Source organism: Diadema antillarum, unplaced genomic scaffold (assembly GCF_040938485.1).
Source record: "Diadema antillarum isolate AM-2024a unplaced genomic scaffold, OU_Dant_1.0 seq00000510_RagTag, whole genome shotgun sequence".
NCBI lineage: Eukaryota > Metazoa > Echinodermata > Echinoidea > Diadematoida > Diadematidae > Diadema > Diadema antillarum.
Genome location: NW_027271464.1, coordinates 855,848 through 874,924, shown reverse-complemented (window position 1 = coordinate 874,924; position 19,077 = coordinate 855,848). Strand labels below are relative to the sequence as shown.

The window sequence follows — 19,077 nt, the reverse complement described above, 5'->3', positions numbered from 1 at the left end:
TATGAATGGGATAAAGATTTGAATGTAGATATAAAGTCGTTAAAAGTGATATCTTAATTTATGATGGTGCTCTGAGAGATCATTTTTGTACAGATCATTTCATATCTCGATGTAATTTGGGATTTTGTCTCACTGTGTCATGAAATATGCATTATTTTGTACAAAAAGGGTGTGGCCTTAAATAAATGATAGATAATTTTCTTGTTACTTTAAGTCTGATACCGTGGTGGTGGTGGTGATTTGTTAAGCTGTCAGAAATGTGTAACATGTTGTTGTGCTTTCACATGTCCCTCCCTTCCGTAATAACTGTATTAAAATTTAGTAGAACAAGTACGGGTAAAAAAAAAAAATGCGTGGTCATGTGCTCTTAAAAGCGCTTGGACAGATGTCAAGTAGATATAAAGGCAAGTTCAGTGAATGTATGGGTTATCTGTTAGGGGACGTGGATTTTAAAAGAGCACTTTTTGTTATTTGCATGCTTTACTCCCCCCCCCCCCCCCCCCCCCCCACACACACACAAAAGCTCTGGGAGTATAACAATTTGTTGTTGATAACATTATTGACAAACAAACACGCTAATGGCATCACGAGGCCAATCTGTTTGCGAGCAATGATTGGGTTGCATTTCGGTATCAAAAATGTATTTGTTCAAAAGTTCAAGTTGATGAGTTACTGGCTTTGAAAATGGAAAACGTGATAGTCTTTTTCTTTATTTATGTTATACACTTTGAAAAGTTTAACGAGTCAATGTGCTGTGACATTGCAGTGAGGATTTAATAGCTCAGGCGTGAGTTTCTTCAGTCTGTCTCCCTCCCTCCTTTGTAGAGGGAGACAAACTGAAGAAACTCACACCTGAACCTTCACCCCTCTGAATAATATCTTTCTTTCATTGATTCATTAGCTTATTGTTAAACACCGGTAAATTATATCCATATTATATTCATATCTATACCTTCATCTATCTATCTATCTGTGCTATATGTACTGTATGTGGCGTGTGTGTGTGTGTGTGTGTGTGTGTGTGTGTGTGTGTGTGCACGCGCTGTTTATTTTCATGTGTCCATGTCGGGTAATGGCTAGATCTAAAGGGGAGGGGAGATGTAAATATGGTGGATTTTCGGCGTTTTGAATTGTTGTAAAGGTATATTGTAAGGAAGGGGCAGTAAGGGAGACTTTTTGGGGGGGGGGGTGGGTTATGTTTCAGACATGATATACTGCCATTTTTGAAGTTGGTAATTAATTGCTGTACCATTTTGATTTCATTTGTAACATTAAAAAATGAAGTGTGTGTCTATATACCTTCGTTATTAATTTCTATTTCAAGTGCGGAAATGTTACTTTAGGAACTAAATTTGTTACGTTGCACAGAAATAACAAATTGACTTGCTGTTTTTGGTATTGCTTGAAAGGAAATGAATAAATATCATTTGGGCGAAAATGACGTTATTTTCATTGCAGATACGGGCCTACTTTACTTCGAAAGGAAGCTCATTCTTCCTCTGGCACGTATATAGGAGTATTAGAAAAAAATCATTAAAAAATGCATTTACTCTTATAAGAGAGAATTTTGACAATGATATTCTTATTGTTTCTAAGTTTCTTATTGTACTGTGTCGCTATAGACCAAAGAATGCCGGACCTCTTCATCCGCGGTGTCCATCTCGGCGTCCTCTTCGTCTGCGTCCTGGGACTCTTCTTCCTCGTCCCAGCCACCATCTTCAGCACCGTCGAGCTGGGCTGGTCCTTCTTCGAGAGCTTCTACTTCATCTTCATCTCGCTCACCACCGTGGGGCTCGGCGACTTCGTGCCGGTCACATCCATTAGCTCGGACTACAAGGCGTTATACTTCGTCGGTGTCTCGGGTGAGTATAGGCGAAGTGTTGTTGGTTGATGCCGTTTCTTCTTCTCCTCCTGTTCGTTCTTTTTATGCATATGCCACAAAGAGTCGTCAGAGGCATTACGTTTCGGGTTGTCCGTCAGTCCGTCCATCCCTTTGTCTGTCCGTCCGTCAGTAATCAATTTGTGACCGACTTACCTTAAGAACCGTTTAAGGTAGCCAAATAAAAAAAAACCGGGCGTATGTAAACATGAGTGGGCGAAACTGTGCCTATCAACGTTCAAGGTCATAGGTTAAGGTCAAATGCTAAAATTGTAAGATTTCCCCCTACATCCCTGCAATGCCTGACTATTGTGTGTGTGTGTGTGTGTGTGTGTGTGTGTGTGTTTACGAAACTTAGTGTACACATGTATCATCAGATTGACATTCTCTTGCAAAAGTTTAGGGTTATAAGGTCAGAGGTCATATTAAAAATGCTAAAATTTTACTTTTTCCTCCATATCTCGGAAATGGCTCAAGGTATGTTCATTAAACTTAGTAGGAGAGTAGATCGTATCACCGGACGCTTTTTTTTTTCGTGGCTTTGAATTCCGTACTCAGAGGATGAAATTTCGGCCAAAAATAACACCACTTATTCACAGACTCCTGGAAATTACGAATGCAGCCAACCTATGTCAATTGTTCTCTCCGGTTTTTAGAAAATATGCTTCAAACATACCCATCTATAGAAAGTTGTCTTTTTGCGCGGTGCAAAATTGCATTGTATTACCGGACATGATTTTCGCAATGAAATAATCGACGTCTTTTGCACCTAGTCCTTGCACCAGAATCACAATTCATCCCATAAATCACCGTACACATTCTCACCGAGCGGATGACAAGAAAAAAATCGGCAAATAAAGCTCAAATTTCGTATTTTACGGTAAAATGTCTGTCTTGAACATGTCGAACAGTTCACGCAATAAAACCTTGTGAGAAATCGACAACTTCTATTTTACGTGCTTTGTCTATGGGAGCTGCATTCGCGGGTGACGAGTTGCGGGCCCCTTCCTTAGCGCACAACCATTCCGCATCGTTCGCGTTTGAGGAGGATAGCTACAAATTTCCGATATCGATCAATGAACTTTTGGTTCAATTGGAATCTTCAGCATTTTTCCTGTATGTGAGTGGGATTTCATAGAATTTCAGTCACGAAATGTGATTCAAACATGCAAAGATATTAACTATGACGAGGTGCGGGTCACTCAACTATAAATTTGAGGTAAAATGTGAATTTGTTCGGTTTTTTAAATACATATTTATGTCGCGGGTTTTTTTTTTGCGATTTCGGTCCACACAAAGTTCAGTGAGGCTAACCTACAAAGTCGTACAGAATGTCATTAGTACGCAAAAATGTGCGTGTCCGGTAACACCATGGTGTCCGGTAATACCATACATGTATATATACATATACTTGATTTGCCTCACATTGATTCTCTTCGGAAGTTTTTTGGTCATGTGGGTAAAGGTCAGGGGTCAAAGGCCAGGTTAAAATGCCGAAATTATGCACTATTTCATGGTGACTTTACACTCTCTTTTTTCATACAAAGGACTCAATATACATGTATACACATACAGAGTAATTAAGGTTTAGTATATATACAAAACGTTCACACCAGCACAGTGATTCTGTATTGGGAAATTCAGTTTTGAGCCATTTGGTCAAAGGTCATGTGAAATACTAAGATTTCACCTTTTTGCTTGTTTTAAAAGTTGCTCAAAGTAATATCATGAAAATTGGTGCATAACTACCCGATAATGATTATTTACTAATCATGTGAAATTATCTCACATTGACAATTCTTTTTGTATAGGCCTACTATCTTTTGACCGATTGGGAGAATAATGCGATATGGCGGAGGCATCTCCGTCGCCATGACAACATTTCTACACATATATAGTTCTTTTTCTTCTTCTCCTTCTCCCACTCCTCTTCTTCCTCCTCTTCCTTCTCCTCCTCCTCCTTCCTCTTCGTCGTCTTCTTCTTTTTCTTCTTTTTCCTATCTTCTTCCTCGTCTTCACCGTCACCATCATCACCATTATCAGCAGTTTATGCGAACACTAGTTCTAGCGCCACTGAGGAAATTTTTAATAGATTTGACAATATCAAGTTCTCCTCGATTACCTCGAGTGTTCACTTAAACGTGTATTTGACTGGTCTGTTTTATGTGTAGCTGATTGAATATATATTGATATATTTGTTCAAAGCATTGTAACAAAAAGTGACAACATTATGAGATGTGCACCTAAATGATATCCTGTATACCAGGCCCCTGAAAAATATTGCGCAATTTGTTGATCCCGTGTCACAGCTCACCGATGAACGAGAGATGGCAAATACATGTAGTTCAATATCATGCTATAACCGCAGGCGAGATCATTGTATGCACAGTCGTGCAAGACCGAGTACACAGCGTGTCTATATCAGCGGGTTGTACAGCTGTTACAGACAAAATAAATATGTCTTAGCTATATTGTGTTACATTCGTTCTTTTCGCTTCCAAACGTATGCATAGCAAATGATGCTTAACGCAAAGATGAGACTCCTACAAAGTTTCATAATGTATACAGCTATATACACCGTGTTTGAACATTCGATCCCAGGTGCGGTACCAAATCACTATAGTTACAAGAATGAAAAATCTTCTGCCTGCGGAAGAACATATGGTACTCCCTTACAGTTTCATTGTTTGAACAATATTGTCCTATAGGCGAGTTCTTCAGATATAGCATAGATATTAGGATCTAGGGCAATTACCCCGGACCCTTCCCCTTCCCCTGACCCTGACCCTAACCCTAATCCTAATCCTGAACCTATTCCTAACCCTAACACTAATCTTTACTCTGACCATATCACTAACCAGTATTTAGCCGGGGGAAGGGGAGGGGGAGGCAATTGCCCTGATACGAAATATTGTATTACTTTTGTCAGTGAAAAAAGATTGCGAGTCATCAACTTATACAGGCTAAGTGGGAAACGGGATTGCCGTATACAAACACAAATGGAAATACTTTGCATTCCATGATTCATGCAAGACAGGTTTTGGGATTCATCGAAATTGGCGCCAGGGAGTTCCATCCAATTCTTTGGATTTTCTTGCTGTAGGATTATTTAGAAAGTGCTAAAAGCAAGGTTTTGTTTGACAGTAGAATGAATGGGACAGCAGCTAAAATGACAGGGAAAGGCTCCGGACAGTGCACCATAGATATTCACTCACGTGGAAAAGCGATTTATCGACTTAGCGCCTAATTGGCTCCGAGTCAATACTTTCCTCTCTTTTGTATTTGTGTTGAAATCTTTCATTTTGAATGGTCCGAAAAGAATATAAAGCACACAAGCGTTTTTAACTACCAATCTATTGCAAATAAGATTCCGAGTGCGTCCAGCCGTTGGCAATTTGTTGAAGAATCACCGGAAAAAAATGTCCTTCTCTTATATTAGTTAAATGAAAACACACAATTTAATACGGAATGCAATTTTTATTTTGGTGCATTTTCATAATATGTTTTAGGTCCGTAAAATGACGCAAATTTTGTATCTCTCCATATATTATATCCAAATTATGTTTTGATATCATCACGGAATTTCGAACAAGAAGAATGATTCAAGCACGATACACGTATTGATATGCCAGAGCAACAATATGCCCCCGTTATTAGATAATTTCATCTCTTATCGTAATGAATCGCACGAAATTAAAAATGACGTCATTGATAACTTTCCAATCTCTGCGATACTAATGGTTAGGAACAGAGTTGATTGCTAAACGGTAAACTTAGTAAATTGGTATCACCGTTAATTTATGTACAGCATGAGCGAAAGTTTTTATTAGGAACGAGAAAAAAAAGGAAGGTGCATGATACCATTAGATTCCTTCTCTATTCTTCATGGTTGTGATGAAATTTCATATCGCATAAATTTCTAAATATATCATCTTATTTGGGGTTGTTGTTAGTTTTCCACTTGGCAGGATTTACAAGCCTCACTTTGAAGTCAAATTCTTGGGCTGTTCTGTTCGTACACCTACTTTTAGGCAAAATCATGCCCCAAATAGTTTGGACTCGACGCACAGCAATTAACGTAACAAGCTGTATTATCATCGTTATTCTTTGTTGCGAGGGTTTGCATCTGGAACCTCCTTAAAGCGTATATTTGCAAACCTAAATTGTGGGGGCGTTGTGGCAAAAATCTGTAATTAGAACCTAAAAAAAAGTGGCACTTGTCACCTACGGTGCGTATCATTTTAGTGGGAATAGACCAGACGGGAAGGGGGCTAGAAAGTCAAGATCACTTATCTTTTATTTGTTGAACTCACACGTTTTAATGACCTGTCAGATTGAAATGTCACGTGTCAAAGCCTGCTCATTAGACTCAGCGTACAGGCGTCATTTCGAGGAGCTCTTTTATTGCAAGCTGTATAATGACACGAAGACAGGGCTTAGTCTTTCAATCGAGAGTAAGACAGAGAGAGAGAAGGGGAGAGAGTTTGAGAGGGAGAGGGAGTAAGGGGGAGATGGGGGGGGGGGGTGGTGCACCAGTGCGGTTTCTATATAGGATCATAATGCTATATCTCTGAGCATCTGCACGCAGTACTTCATTTTATCGTTGACAGGCAAACGTCTTCTGTTGGTAGACGCTCCAGAGAAAGTGGTTTGTCACGCTTCGGCGTTGGTTTGATATTAGACAATAATTAGAATCTCATTGGGTCTTGTGAGAAGAATATACACTGAGATGAATAGTTACAGCTTAGCCTTGTAATGGCCACTGCAATTGAAGAAGTGATGGAGCATAATGCGACAAGTATAGATGAAGAATTTCACATATAAAGTGAATAGTCGACATCTAAATCAGTGCATTTATGTCTACAGCACCCAAACCCCGTCTCTAGCTGTGGACATTGTTTTAGTGAAAAGAAAGCATGGCCCTATAGATATTGCATGAAATTATGGTAACTTTCCAACCAATGGTAATTGGTAACTTTCCAATCAATGGTAATTACCATGGCAACACTATTCCAAAGCCAATCAAAGCCGAGAAATCATAATCACTGTGGCTTAGTGAATAAGACTCTCCTGACTCCCAATCAGAGGACCCGAGTTCGATTCCCATCAAATGCTTTTTACGTCGTTGGACAAGATGTTTTACCAACCATGCCCCCTTTTGACCCACTTATGTTGGTCAACTATCAGGTCAACATCAGACATGTTGGGCGAGATCCTCATCGTAAGATCTTGCATCATCGGATGACATATCTGAGACAAACCTGAAAGTCGACCAATACAAGTCGGATTCATCAGAGTGCGATCCGATACACTTCGGTTTGTGGCTGGAAGTAACAAACTTTGCTTCCGACGAGTGACCGATGTGAAAAAAGAAATCTCTGTGGAACAGGGGTGTAAAAGATGAGGTCATGGAGAGAATTGATATTGAGTTGGATGTTGCTTTTTTTTTCTGTGGGTAGATCCAAGTAAAACAGCTGAAAGGTTCCCACAAATAATGAATTAGTGATGATCAGGGTATTATCAAATAAACACAAGTCAACGTGCATTTGCGTGGCATAGGTCCTTTTATATGGACAAAGCGTTTCTCCTTGTGAAATAATTCTTTAAAAATGTGAATTCTTCATCATTTGCTCCATTACAATATTCATTGCACACACCATTTCCAATACGTCTAGACTGATGTATGTTCGGATTAATGACTGAAATGTCAAGGTATTCTTTCTTAAAACCATGCACTTCGCGAAAAAAAAAGTGTCTCCCTCTAAATGTGTTTCATTATTTTACCCCATAAGCTCACATGTTTCTCATTACGGTCATATAAAGCTGGTGCGATAATTACTAAGTGGGTTTTCAGGATTTGGTTTATTCACAGCCACGTTGTTAACCCTTCCAAGTCCACTGACTTTGAGTAACACTGACTTCTTAATTCAGAGAGTTGAGTTTGTCGACGCAAGAAGACTTACGAAACTACGGGCCTAGTCTTCGCCGCTCATTGAGTTGCTAATGGCCCGTTTTCCCCACTGCACCTGACTGCGCAAAGCTTGAAACAAACATACTCCCCCTCTCTCCCCCATCTCTCTCTCCCCCCCTCTCTCTCCCTCTCTCTCTCTCTCTCTCCCTCTCTCTCTCTCTCTCATTCTCTCTTTCCAGACACCAAAGAATGCGAAAGATCCATGGCAGATATGAGCCTAACATTTACATTCGTTGTCATTATATACAAGTAAAGATTATCGGTTTCTCATTTCATTTCACAAACACTTTAGGCGTCTTTATCCTGGCGCCCAACTTCTTTTAAGATTTTTTTTTCTCGTTTAAATCAACCAGACTGAAACTACTACATAAAACGAATGCGACACCTGCCCCGCAAATTCTCTTGAATGTGCAATGTTATATGCTTCGCTTCAAGGAAAAGAAATCTCACTTTGTCTCACGCACATTGTCGGTTTTCATTACTAAACCAAAAAAGCAGCAAGAAAACATCAGAGAAGCGCTTAAACCTTTTCAGTGCCAATGAGTGAAATATGCACAAACTTCTCACACATATCATTATGGACAGGAATTCCATGCGACAAGTACAGGGTTAATGTTGTGAGCGAGACAATCATGTCAATGTTGCTGGTATGGGGTAGCTAGCTGCAGCCGTCTTGGTTCATTAGAAGTTTAAAGCTTACATTTGTTATGCACCGTCAGACGTATAGCATGCATGCATGCATGGATCATGAATACGCGGCACACATTCGATCCATATCGCTATAGTTGGCATGCTTTGTGTAGATTTTTTTTTCTTAGAGGGATAGTATAGCATTGGTTGAGATGAGGATTCAGCTTTTAACTTCTTGCGAGATACTTAGAAACCACTTTAAGAAATCTTACAAAGCATAGCATACAATTCGAAGAGGAATTCAAAGTTTATTTGATGCAAATCGGTTTTGAAATGGCTGAGATATCCAAAAACAAAGTAAAACAAGCCATCCTAATAAAAGGTGGGTGCCATGTTTTATTAGGGTCACTTTGTTTTGGATAACTCAGCCACTTCGAAACCAATATTCATCGAATAAACGTTGAATTCCTTTTAGAATTACACATTCTTTCATATTTCATAAGAGGTTTCGTATTATCTCAAAAATCATCATAATGAAAAAAAATGCTGAAGCCCTTAAACTCCATTTCAATCAAAACTGTATCATCCCTTTAATGGGTGTCAAAGGTATCAGTCGCGATCACTTCTGAATAGAGCTCATTTTGCGTGACTTGCGGCGGCAAGATTTAGATCGCAGAGAGTCATTAAATCGTCATGTCATATCAAAAACTCGTCAAAGTCAGCAATACAACGGCGTCAGTTGATAGGGCATGTGCTACAAAGTCCTGTCCTTTTTCCTATAACCTTCTTTCGCTAAATTCATTAAGGCTTTACGCATTATTGTTCTTCCTTCTACCCTCTTCCTAATGCTCTTAAGTCATTCACATGTACCTCAGTCATTAGTATGGCAAAAAATTGTCATATTTGTCTACATGGTTGCTTGTGTGCACGTCAGCCCTTGAGCATGTTTCATGTATTGCTTCGTTTCTTACACTGCTTTAGCCTATACAACGATAATTTATTGTCCTTGGAAACTTGTGCTCTGATTTTATGTGTAATAATGAAGCAGAAGCCAGGAATTGGAATGAAACGGAAAAACAAAAACAAAAACAAAACAAAACAAACAACCGCTGACATACCGATCGGGTTTTAATTGATTTTAGTTGATTGGTTAATATCACTTAACATGGTTTGTGTAATCATTGCCTATATAGTAGAGCAGTTAAGCCCTCAAAATCATGACAATTGTGCAAAATTTGACTAAAGCATGAAACTTTCTCCAGTGTTAGTACATACCATAAGATTCATCTTAAGATCGGGAGGTAAGTCTGATTTGACCTCTGATGACCTCCAGAGGTCAATGAACTTTAAATATCAGAATATTAATGTTTGGAGGCATTTGTGAATGATAAGCCTAGATCTTGGTTACGCTGCACTAAATAATGCATTTGTACTACAAATCTTCCGTTTCCACAGGGCATTGACTGGTTTCTACCTTTGACCTCTGATGACCTTTAGAGGTCAATGACCTCAAAATACCATAATATTGATCTGTTATGTTATTAGTTAATGATAAACATTGTTAAGATGTGCAAAACATGCATATCTGTTTTACAATGAAATTGTCTTCATATTCCAAAGAGCACAGACAGGGCTCTACCTTTGACCTCTGGTGATCTTTAGAGGATGTACAACACAAACATCTGTTTTACAACGTAGCCCAGATGGCTACTAGCATATAAAATAAAGAATAGAATAGAACAAAATAGAATAGAATATAATAGGATAGAGAGTAAAAGAAAACAGAACACTGCATTCGTTTTCCTAGTCACCCTGTGACGTCAATATGCTCAGTATTTTCTCCTTCTTGGAGTTTATGAAACCGTTTATCTTCCTTCCAGCTATTTTTTGTCGAAACCCCCTCTCCCAAGAAAAGTTTATGGTCATAGGAATTTATAAGTTAGACATTGGCTATTTTCCCCGCTAGTGGTCAGTTCCAATGGCTCTTCATCCCCACAGTCCCACACCAAATTACGGGGAATGACATGATGGCGTGTTCTTACCCTCTGATCCCCAAACATAAATGATCTTCTGAGCTGGAAGGTCGCCCTCCTGCCAGAATTTATCCCTCCTAAAGGGCTTTTTACACTTGCAAATTTTTGCTTGGTCCCGTACCGACGGTGGGGCTAAGGGGAGGTGCCGGGGGGGGGGGGGGGGGGGGGGTCTTAGCCCCACCAATAAAAAATTCATTTCTAGTGAACACCACACCCCAATATAAGATTGAGCCAATGAAATGCTTTAGGGAAAGGAAGTTTGTTAGCAGATTACTTATTAAAAAAAAAAACATGTTTGAGCCGAGAAATCAGTTAGAGTGGCAAGCTGTAAATGTGATGACAAATCCAGTATCTATGTATCTGTACAATAATATGGCCGCCGGCTAAGAGAAAGTCGTAAGGAGCTTTTGGGAACTTACACAATAATGACGTTGTCTTCATACATATATATATATATATATATATATATATATATATATATATATGAAGAGTGTGTTCGCAAAAACCGATAAGTCCATGTTTGAAGTTTTTGAAGTACGGTCTCTGTCATAAAGTACAAAATAATATCTTTTAAATGATATATTGGTCACTACATATGAAGGTATCTACATTTTTGAAGTTATGGTCAAAAGAAGCAAAAATTTTCTTATTGTTCTCTTTATTTTTCTTGACCTTTAATCGCAAATATCTCCACTTGGCAAATATGGACTTATCGGTTTTTGCGAACAAACTCTTCAATATGTGTGTATATATAAGAGAGAAATCGTTCAAGAGGAATGACTTTAATTTACGTTTGAAGACATTTCAAGAGATGTAGTCTTATTTGTTAAGGGGCAAATCATTCTACTGTTTGCAGTCTTGTAAACATACTTGTATTTTTAATAGCGAAAACTGTTCGAGTTCGTGGACGGTGATAAGTAAGCCCCTTTAATCAAATTATGTATGAACCAAATGGTCTCTTTTGAACATGTATTGTGTTGAAAAGTTCTTGGCAAAATTCTAGGGAATATGTGTACGTGAAAATTCCGATGTTCAAAGCATGCGATGGGAAATGTAAACAGTACGTAAGAATGCTTCTATGCTTCCTGCTAAACTAAGTTGTTATTGGGGAAAAGAAGTGAAAGGTCTCGCTCTACCATGTCCACACCACAATGCCTACGGATATCTAAGCTGGAGGTGGGTTGGAATGTCTTGTTTAGAGCATCAACCTAAGTACAGATTAATTGGCACGCTATCTTTTGAAGAGAAACAATACTTTGTTTCACATTGTTAGTGGCGAAAAGAAAAGAAAAGAAAATAGAAGTCTCGCTTCACGAGAGATGTTCAGATCCCGCTCTACACCACAACGCCTACGGATGTCTAGACTGGAGGTGGGTTGGAATATAAAGCACCAACAGTAATTGCACATTAATTTTGAAGAGGAACAATACTTTGTTTCACACACGATGATAGCAGAAAGACAACTGATAATCATCCGCTCGTGTGAAATCAAGCAGTTTTTCAAAACATTTCAAGAGGCATCTTGGTGAGTTACAGTCTGTTAAACATGTCAATATAATGTGAAAAACAAATTGAAGGCCACCTGCAATAGGCCACCTGCAATACAGCCTCGCATTTTCCGACATCATAACTTCACGTGAAATAATCAACACGTTCCATATTATACTTGTGATGGAGAGGGAAAATAATAATCAACAACACTGCAAGATTGATGAAGACAACAGACGGGAACTGATTCCACGTAAAATACATAAACATGTACATATGTATTTTGATTTCTCCATGCATTTTCCCATATCCTTACACACAATCATTGCACACGTATACTTGATATGGTGTTCAGCTCACTGTGTGCAGACTGAGCACGATCCGATAATTCAGAACCTTTGCCAGTGACAGGATTGTAGCCTATCCCGCGAGTCAAAAAGAAGCTTTCTTATCATCTCAAGCATCCTGTACTCTATGCGCAATGCACCCATCATAGGGTGCGTTTATCAACTCCTTTTCTCGGCAGAAACAGGTTATCCAAACAGCTTTCAAGGAATTTTTACGAGTTGATAAACGCAAAGCTGTTTTGAAAGCCCTTTAGGAAAGCCTTTACGAAAGGGTGCGTTTATCAACTCTCCTTTCTCGGCAGAAACAGGTTATCCAAACAGCTTTCAAGGAATTTTTACGAGTTGATAAACGCAAAGCTGTTTTGAAAGCCCTTTAGGAAAGCCTTTTCGAAAGCCCCAAATTTGTGGCTATCCAAACAGGTTTCCTAAACAGGTTTTCAGAAACCTGTTTGTAAAAGCCTTTTGGAAGTTGATAAACGCAAAGCTGTTTTGAAACGGCTTTGTAGTCTTGTACTTCAGTACTTGTACTTCTCCTCGGGTCGAATAGCGCAATGCAGCTGTGCAGTGACAGGCCAGTTAAAAAATCGTGTTCGCGAAGAGAGTTGATAAACGCAACTATTTTGAAAGCCGTTTCTAAAGGGCTTTGGAAAGTGCTATCGAAAGCCGTTTAAACAGGGGAAAGTTAATAAACGCAGCCTCTATCGGAAGCCGTTTAAACAGGGGAAAGTTAATAAACGCAGCCTCTGATCAGGCTGCGTTTATTAACTTTCCCCTGTTTAAACGGCTTTCGATAGCACTTAGTAGTATAGTAGTTCCACTCCTATTTGGAAGTGAGGTACCTAAAGATGTCATTAAAAAAAATGCCCCAAGTTGCCTGACTTAATGACCTAAACTTAAGTGGATGACAATAGCAAGACACAGGATTACTAATGTGGAGTGCATGTTAGGCCTCACAGTATCTCTCCAAATGGTCCATGACGTCACTGTATGCTTCAGGACCATGAGTCATTCATCGGAACCATGCCCACGAGCTCGAAACTAGGTAGCATTGCCCATGAGCTTGACACTATAAGTTTAGGCAAACCAGGCCCATAAGAGTTCGACACATGGGGGGGGGGGGGGGGGGGGGGGGGGGAGTCCACAAGACCTATACACTGAATAGATTAAGCTATCTGAAATACATATATTAATCTCGTACCGTGTGCCAAGTTTTCCTCGAGTGTCGAGCTCGCGGACCGCACAGCTTGTGGGCCTATCATATTAAGATGTCGAGCTCATGGACCTTGTTCATCTAGTGTTTAGGTCACAGGATATATGACTCGTGAGCTGCGTAACTCATGGGCTGTACGACTCTGACTTGAGTTGTTTGACTTGTGACGTACACCTGATGAGGTGGGCCTGTTGTTTTCTGGTTAGTATCTTTCACCCTTTCATCCAGTTCAAGGGACTTTGCCATATGCCTGTTCACATACTATAAAGCATCAACCCAAAATATGGTACTCCTCTCCCCACTTTCCATGTTTAAGCGTACAAATTTTGTCCAGTGCAAATTTGATAATGTTGCACATAATTTCATGCAAGCTAGGCTGCACAACTAACCCAAACATGAATATTATACAGTATGTCCCCCCCAAAAAAAAAGAAAAAGAAAAGAAATACAATTAGATTTTCGCATTGATAACACACAATATGATTAAATTGTCTAAATGCTACTCCAGGGTCTTAAAATATAAAATTTTAGCTCTATTTTGCAGTAGACCCCATTCGATTTGGTTAAGCGGTCACAGAGAAATGGGGATTGTTGTAAAGCATGTCATGAGTTTGATTCTTCCAAGTTTAGTATACTTCGATGATTCTGTGTGTGAATACAATAGACAGAACTTGGAGGGAAGAAATTCCTGACATTTTCTATAAAATTCCTCATTTCTCTTTGACCACTGAAGCAAATCGAATGGGGTTTCCTGTAAGATGTGGGCAATGAGGTACAGTTTTCATACCCTGAATTTGTATTTAGATTGATTCGATATTTTTAAAGATATCATTGCGGAGGGTCCCGTTGTAATTTTTTTTTTTTTTTGGGGGGGGGGGGACATACGGTATTTGAGGTCACTGCCATCACTGAAGACACGTGAGCTTCATTTCTGAAGTAATTGACCGCTCACATTTCTGAAACCTTTTACTATGAACCAGTACTCTGTGGAATATGCATACATGCTTTGATTATAACGTCAAGGCGTGATTTGTAAATGATTAAACTTTTAGGATTAAACCAAAGAAGCCAAACACAAATACTTGTAATCCTACACAAATTTTGATATTCTAAAAGTCTGACCTCACATTGTCCTTAGATGTCAAAGTTGGATATACACAGGGTAATGACCAATGTTCTGTGGAATGAGGAGACACTTCTATTGATTGCACACCAGGTATACAGTTAACCATTGAATATACGTCAAATATCAATATTGTAATATTTTGAGGTCATTGACCTGTCACAGTCCTCGGAGGTCAAAGGCAGAGACATGTAAATAATTTCCCTTGAACTGAGGAATAGGAAAGCGATTCAGTTGTAACACAAAATTTTTAAGACATCGTTATCATTTTTATCATCAACCAATTGCACCAAATATCAAAATTCTGATAATTTGAGGTCATTGACCTCTGGAGGTCATCAGAGGTCAAAGGTAGAAACCTGTCAAGGATCGGTGGAACATTGAGGCAATTCCACTGTAAAAAACAAACAAACAAACAAACATGGTTTTAGTACATCATTGCCGTGTTTATCATTAATCAATGACAAAATATCAATATTCTGATATTTTGAGGTCATTGACCTCTGGAGGTCATCAGAGGGTAAAGGTAGAAACCTGTCAGGTTCTATGAAACATGAAGACAATTCCACTATAACAAAAAATGAATTTTTAGTACATCATTAGGACCTACCATTTTAACATTTATCAATGACGCAAAATATCTATTTTTATCAAATTTTGAGGTCATTGACCTTTGGAGGTCATCAGAGGTCAATTCAGACTTACCTCCCGATCTTAAAATTAATCTTATAACATGTACTAACACTGGTGAAAGTTTCATGCTTTAGTCAAATTTTGCACAATTTTTCGTCTTATCTGCTCTACTAATATAAGTATATAGGTATAAGATGAGTTACCGCTATATCGAGATGGCAATGAAATCAATTCGGACTGATCTCCTTTATTGTCTTTTAGGAGCTATCCAACGACATAAAGATCAGCACAATGATAATCGGCAGTGATTGCGGAAAAGTAGTTTAGCTCCCACTCAGCCCGTCTTGACCCAGGTTTCATTCAAAATGCATACTTTGTCATTGTGTCATGCTGCTGATGTGATTAAGATAAGCTAGCGACAGAAAGGTCGCCGACAAGTGCTGAATCTGCCCGTCGTGATGAATACGACCATATCATTCTTGTTGACATTTTGTCATCAATTCTTAAATCGAAGCCCCAATAGATACAGTACGCACAATATCTCCCTCCCCGCAAAATACACATTCAAATGCCCCTTCTGTGTATGGAAGCTACATCTCAAGGTTAATGAATACTGCCTGTTGGTTCCTCACAACGTTTGAATATTATTCTGAATTCGTATTCCGTTTCCTATACGTCGGGTCGCACTACTACACACAGCCTCCCTCGAAAACTGCCTCTACGTTTGCACAGAGCTAACTCACTTTAAAAGCCCCTAAATTAGCGTCTAATTAGGCTTGCTGAGTATTAATGGGCATCGGTTGTAAGTCCACGCCAGCGTGCGATGCCGGCTTCGGACGTAGGTGAGAGTGGACGCCACATAAAGTCCGGCCATGAGTATTCCTTGACCATCCAACCCTCTCTCTGTCCTCCTCTTCCTTCTCCTCCTTTCCTTCTTTCCTCCTCTTCCTTCTCCTCCTCTCTCTCTCTCTCTTTCTCCGCCTCCTTATTTTCTTCTATAATTCATCTCTCTCCATCAGTTCTTCTTCTTAGACCTCTTTTTGTACCTTCCTCTCTCCTATCCTCTCCTCTTTCTTCCTCTCCCCACCTCTGCCTCTTCTGTCCATCATCCTTCTTGCACTCTATAGCTCCCTCCCTCTCCCTCCCTTCAAACATCCCGGACGCGGTCACAGTTAGTTATCTACTCGTGGTCTATCAAAGATGTTGGCCGAAAATGTAATTGGTCTAATGGAGCTGTGTGGTATAGGTGATGTTTGATCACCGCGTTCGCTCACTCACACCCCTTCCTCCGTGGCGTCACTTTCCATCGTGTCTTAGATACGACTGTTTGATTTCATCGTCCATCACATCATAGGGCTAATTACCGAGATTCGCTTTTACGTGTGTGCGGGGGTTTTTTTTTCGCCTCATCATTATTGCCACACATAGTAATGAGAGCGAACTTTTGGCAATCGATTTAGTTGATATTGACATTGGACTCGAGAAACCTTCGAGAGTCGACAGTTTTAGCCTCTTAACTGCTGAAACGTGGAGATGACGCAGTGTAGTTAAATAACGAGAGGAAAAGGGGGGGGGGGAGGTGGGGGTGGATGAGGAGAGAAGTGAGTTTCATTGAAAAATTGTGATGAATCACTGTGAGTTAATACCCAACAGGTCAGTCAATTGGGCAGTCGGGATGCGAGGAATATGAAACGATATGACCGGTCATCTTTACTTTGTGAAGTGGTGTATTAGTAACACATATTCAGATCAGTGCAATTAATTTCTGCATTTTCTGTGTAAATCATGCATGAATTAACGGAGCATGTATATTCGTTTGAACAAAAAATCCACATAGCAAATTCACAGTATAAATGACCACAATAATTTTAAAAGTATTTGAACAAATTTGAACAAAGAAAAGAGGGGGAATATATTTCATTGCAGCTTTATTTCAGTTGTTTTCTCCAGAAAAAAAAAAAAAACACCACAAACTGATATTATATGGATGCTAACTATACATGCATGGAATTACAGATCGTAATGTACAAAAAGACATGATGCAGACGCGAAAACAACGATGATACTGTGCGAGATAGCAATGATTACTTTCGAAGACTGGATTATATTCTTTTAACATAAATCGTTCACTCTCACCAAAGCAACTCATCATTTTGGTGAGCATTTAGGCCTACCACTGCAAATGACGTTTGTCAAGTTGCTAATTACTCCAGCCGAATTCTAAATTGCATGCCAAGTTTTCTCAATTCATGTTGTCATCAGCTGATTATCAAATGATTGTATTCAAAGGAAGGCTGGCTAAACTTTGTCACAGACATCAACAACACAATGGCACCACGTACTTGCACATAGCGAACTTATGATTCAATCCTACATGCATTAAAAAGCGTAGAAAATATTCTACATAATCATTCTCATCCATTGAAGTAGGGGCGGGCGCAGCGGGGGCAAAGTCACAGTATAACAGACGGATCTGCTTTTGGCGTGGAGTCGGTTGAAGATAATCCAAGACAACTATTAATTGGATTTCCAACTATCGTTCGTGCACCGAATTAGAATCATTTTTTTTCTCCGTTTGTGTTTGTTTTTATCATTCTCGTGTATGCTGCGTAATTACACTCGGCTTTCTATCTTCCACGTTGGTATTGGATTCTCGTCTATTTCCATTGGTTTACCTCGTAATCATTATAGCACTCATGCTCAAGTTAGTCGCTCGGTTCTCATAAACACACACACACACACACATACACACACACACACACATACACACACACACACACACACACACAACACACACACACACACACAACACACACAATATTATGTATAACGCAATTTACTTTGGTAAGAATACTCGTTAGGAGACTCAGACAAGACAATAATTACACCCGTCAAAAGTGTTTAATGTTCCACTGTAAAACGCATTGACAATGGCACCCAGACAATAACTATTTTCGACGTACGTTATGAATAGACATGGTGCTAACAATTTTAATGGGGAAGCTACTTGCGCAGTGCGTATAGTGCAGAGGGAGTGGCCCTTATAAATAACCCACTCATCATTTTCAACGCCCACACATTACACATGCCCCTCAAGTCTGTGAGTTATCGTACTTTGTGAAAACCTGAGCATTGAGACAGGTTTGTGAGGGTATGTTTCCGGCGAGTTCGCACGGCAATTAGCAGCGTGCCTCTATGCATAGGGTTACTAGTGAGTAATGATCACAGCTTCCACTACTCTTCGATGTAGGCCTGGAGTAATATGGGTTAGAGTGAATAAACTAAGGGGTGATGCCCTCGTTAGTAGGTTTTCTTAACTCCTCATTTCATCAGTCGACAGCCATGTTATATGTTTGCTTTCTGGTTTTTTTAATGTACACACACAATGACGCGTCTCTTTTTGTTTACGCTAGTTCTTTACAATCATTGTTATTATTAATATTATCATTATTAATATTGTTATTATTGTTACTATTATCATTATCATTTATTTATTTATTTATTTATTTATTTGTTTATTTATTTATTTATTTATTTATTTATTTATTTATTTATTTATTTATTTATTTATTCGACCAGGTAAAGAATATAGGATACATGTCATAAACATTACAAACATGAAACAAACACCAGAATGAACATTACAAAGGCATACATGTACTGTACCGTACACTCTGCAAATGTTTGGTTCTGCGGAGATCGCGCCTCATAATAACTATGTCATATTCTGTACAAAGCAATTAGTGCTCTTGCTATTGCGTAT

General features: G+C 39.2%; 1 protein-coding gene across 1 annotated transcript in view; it reads left to right on the top strand.

Moving 5' to 3' along the window:
• Positions 1-19,077, top strand: part of LOC139734099 (potassium channel subfamily K member 6-like) — a 43,419-nt gene that overhangs the window by 12,683 nt on the left and 11,659 nt on the right. Inside the window, exon 3 of the mRNA XM_071644913.1 lies at positions 1,623-1,862. Within this exon, the coding sequence (XP_071501014.1) occupies positions 1,623-1,862 (240 nt within the window). The remainder of the gene's footprint in view (positions 1-1,622; positions 1,863-19,077) is intronic.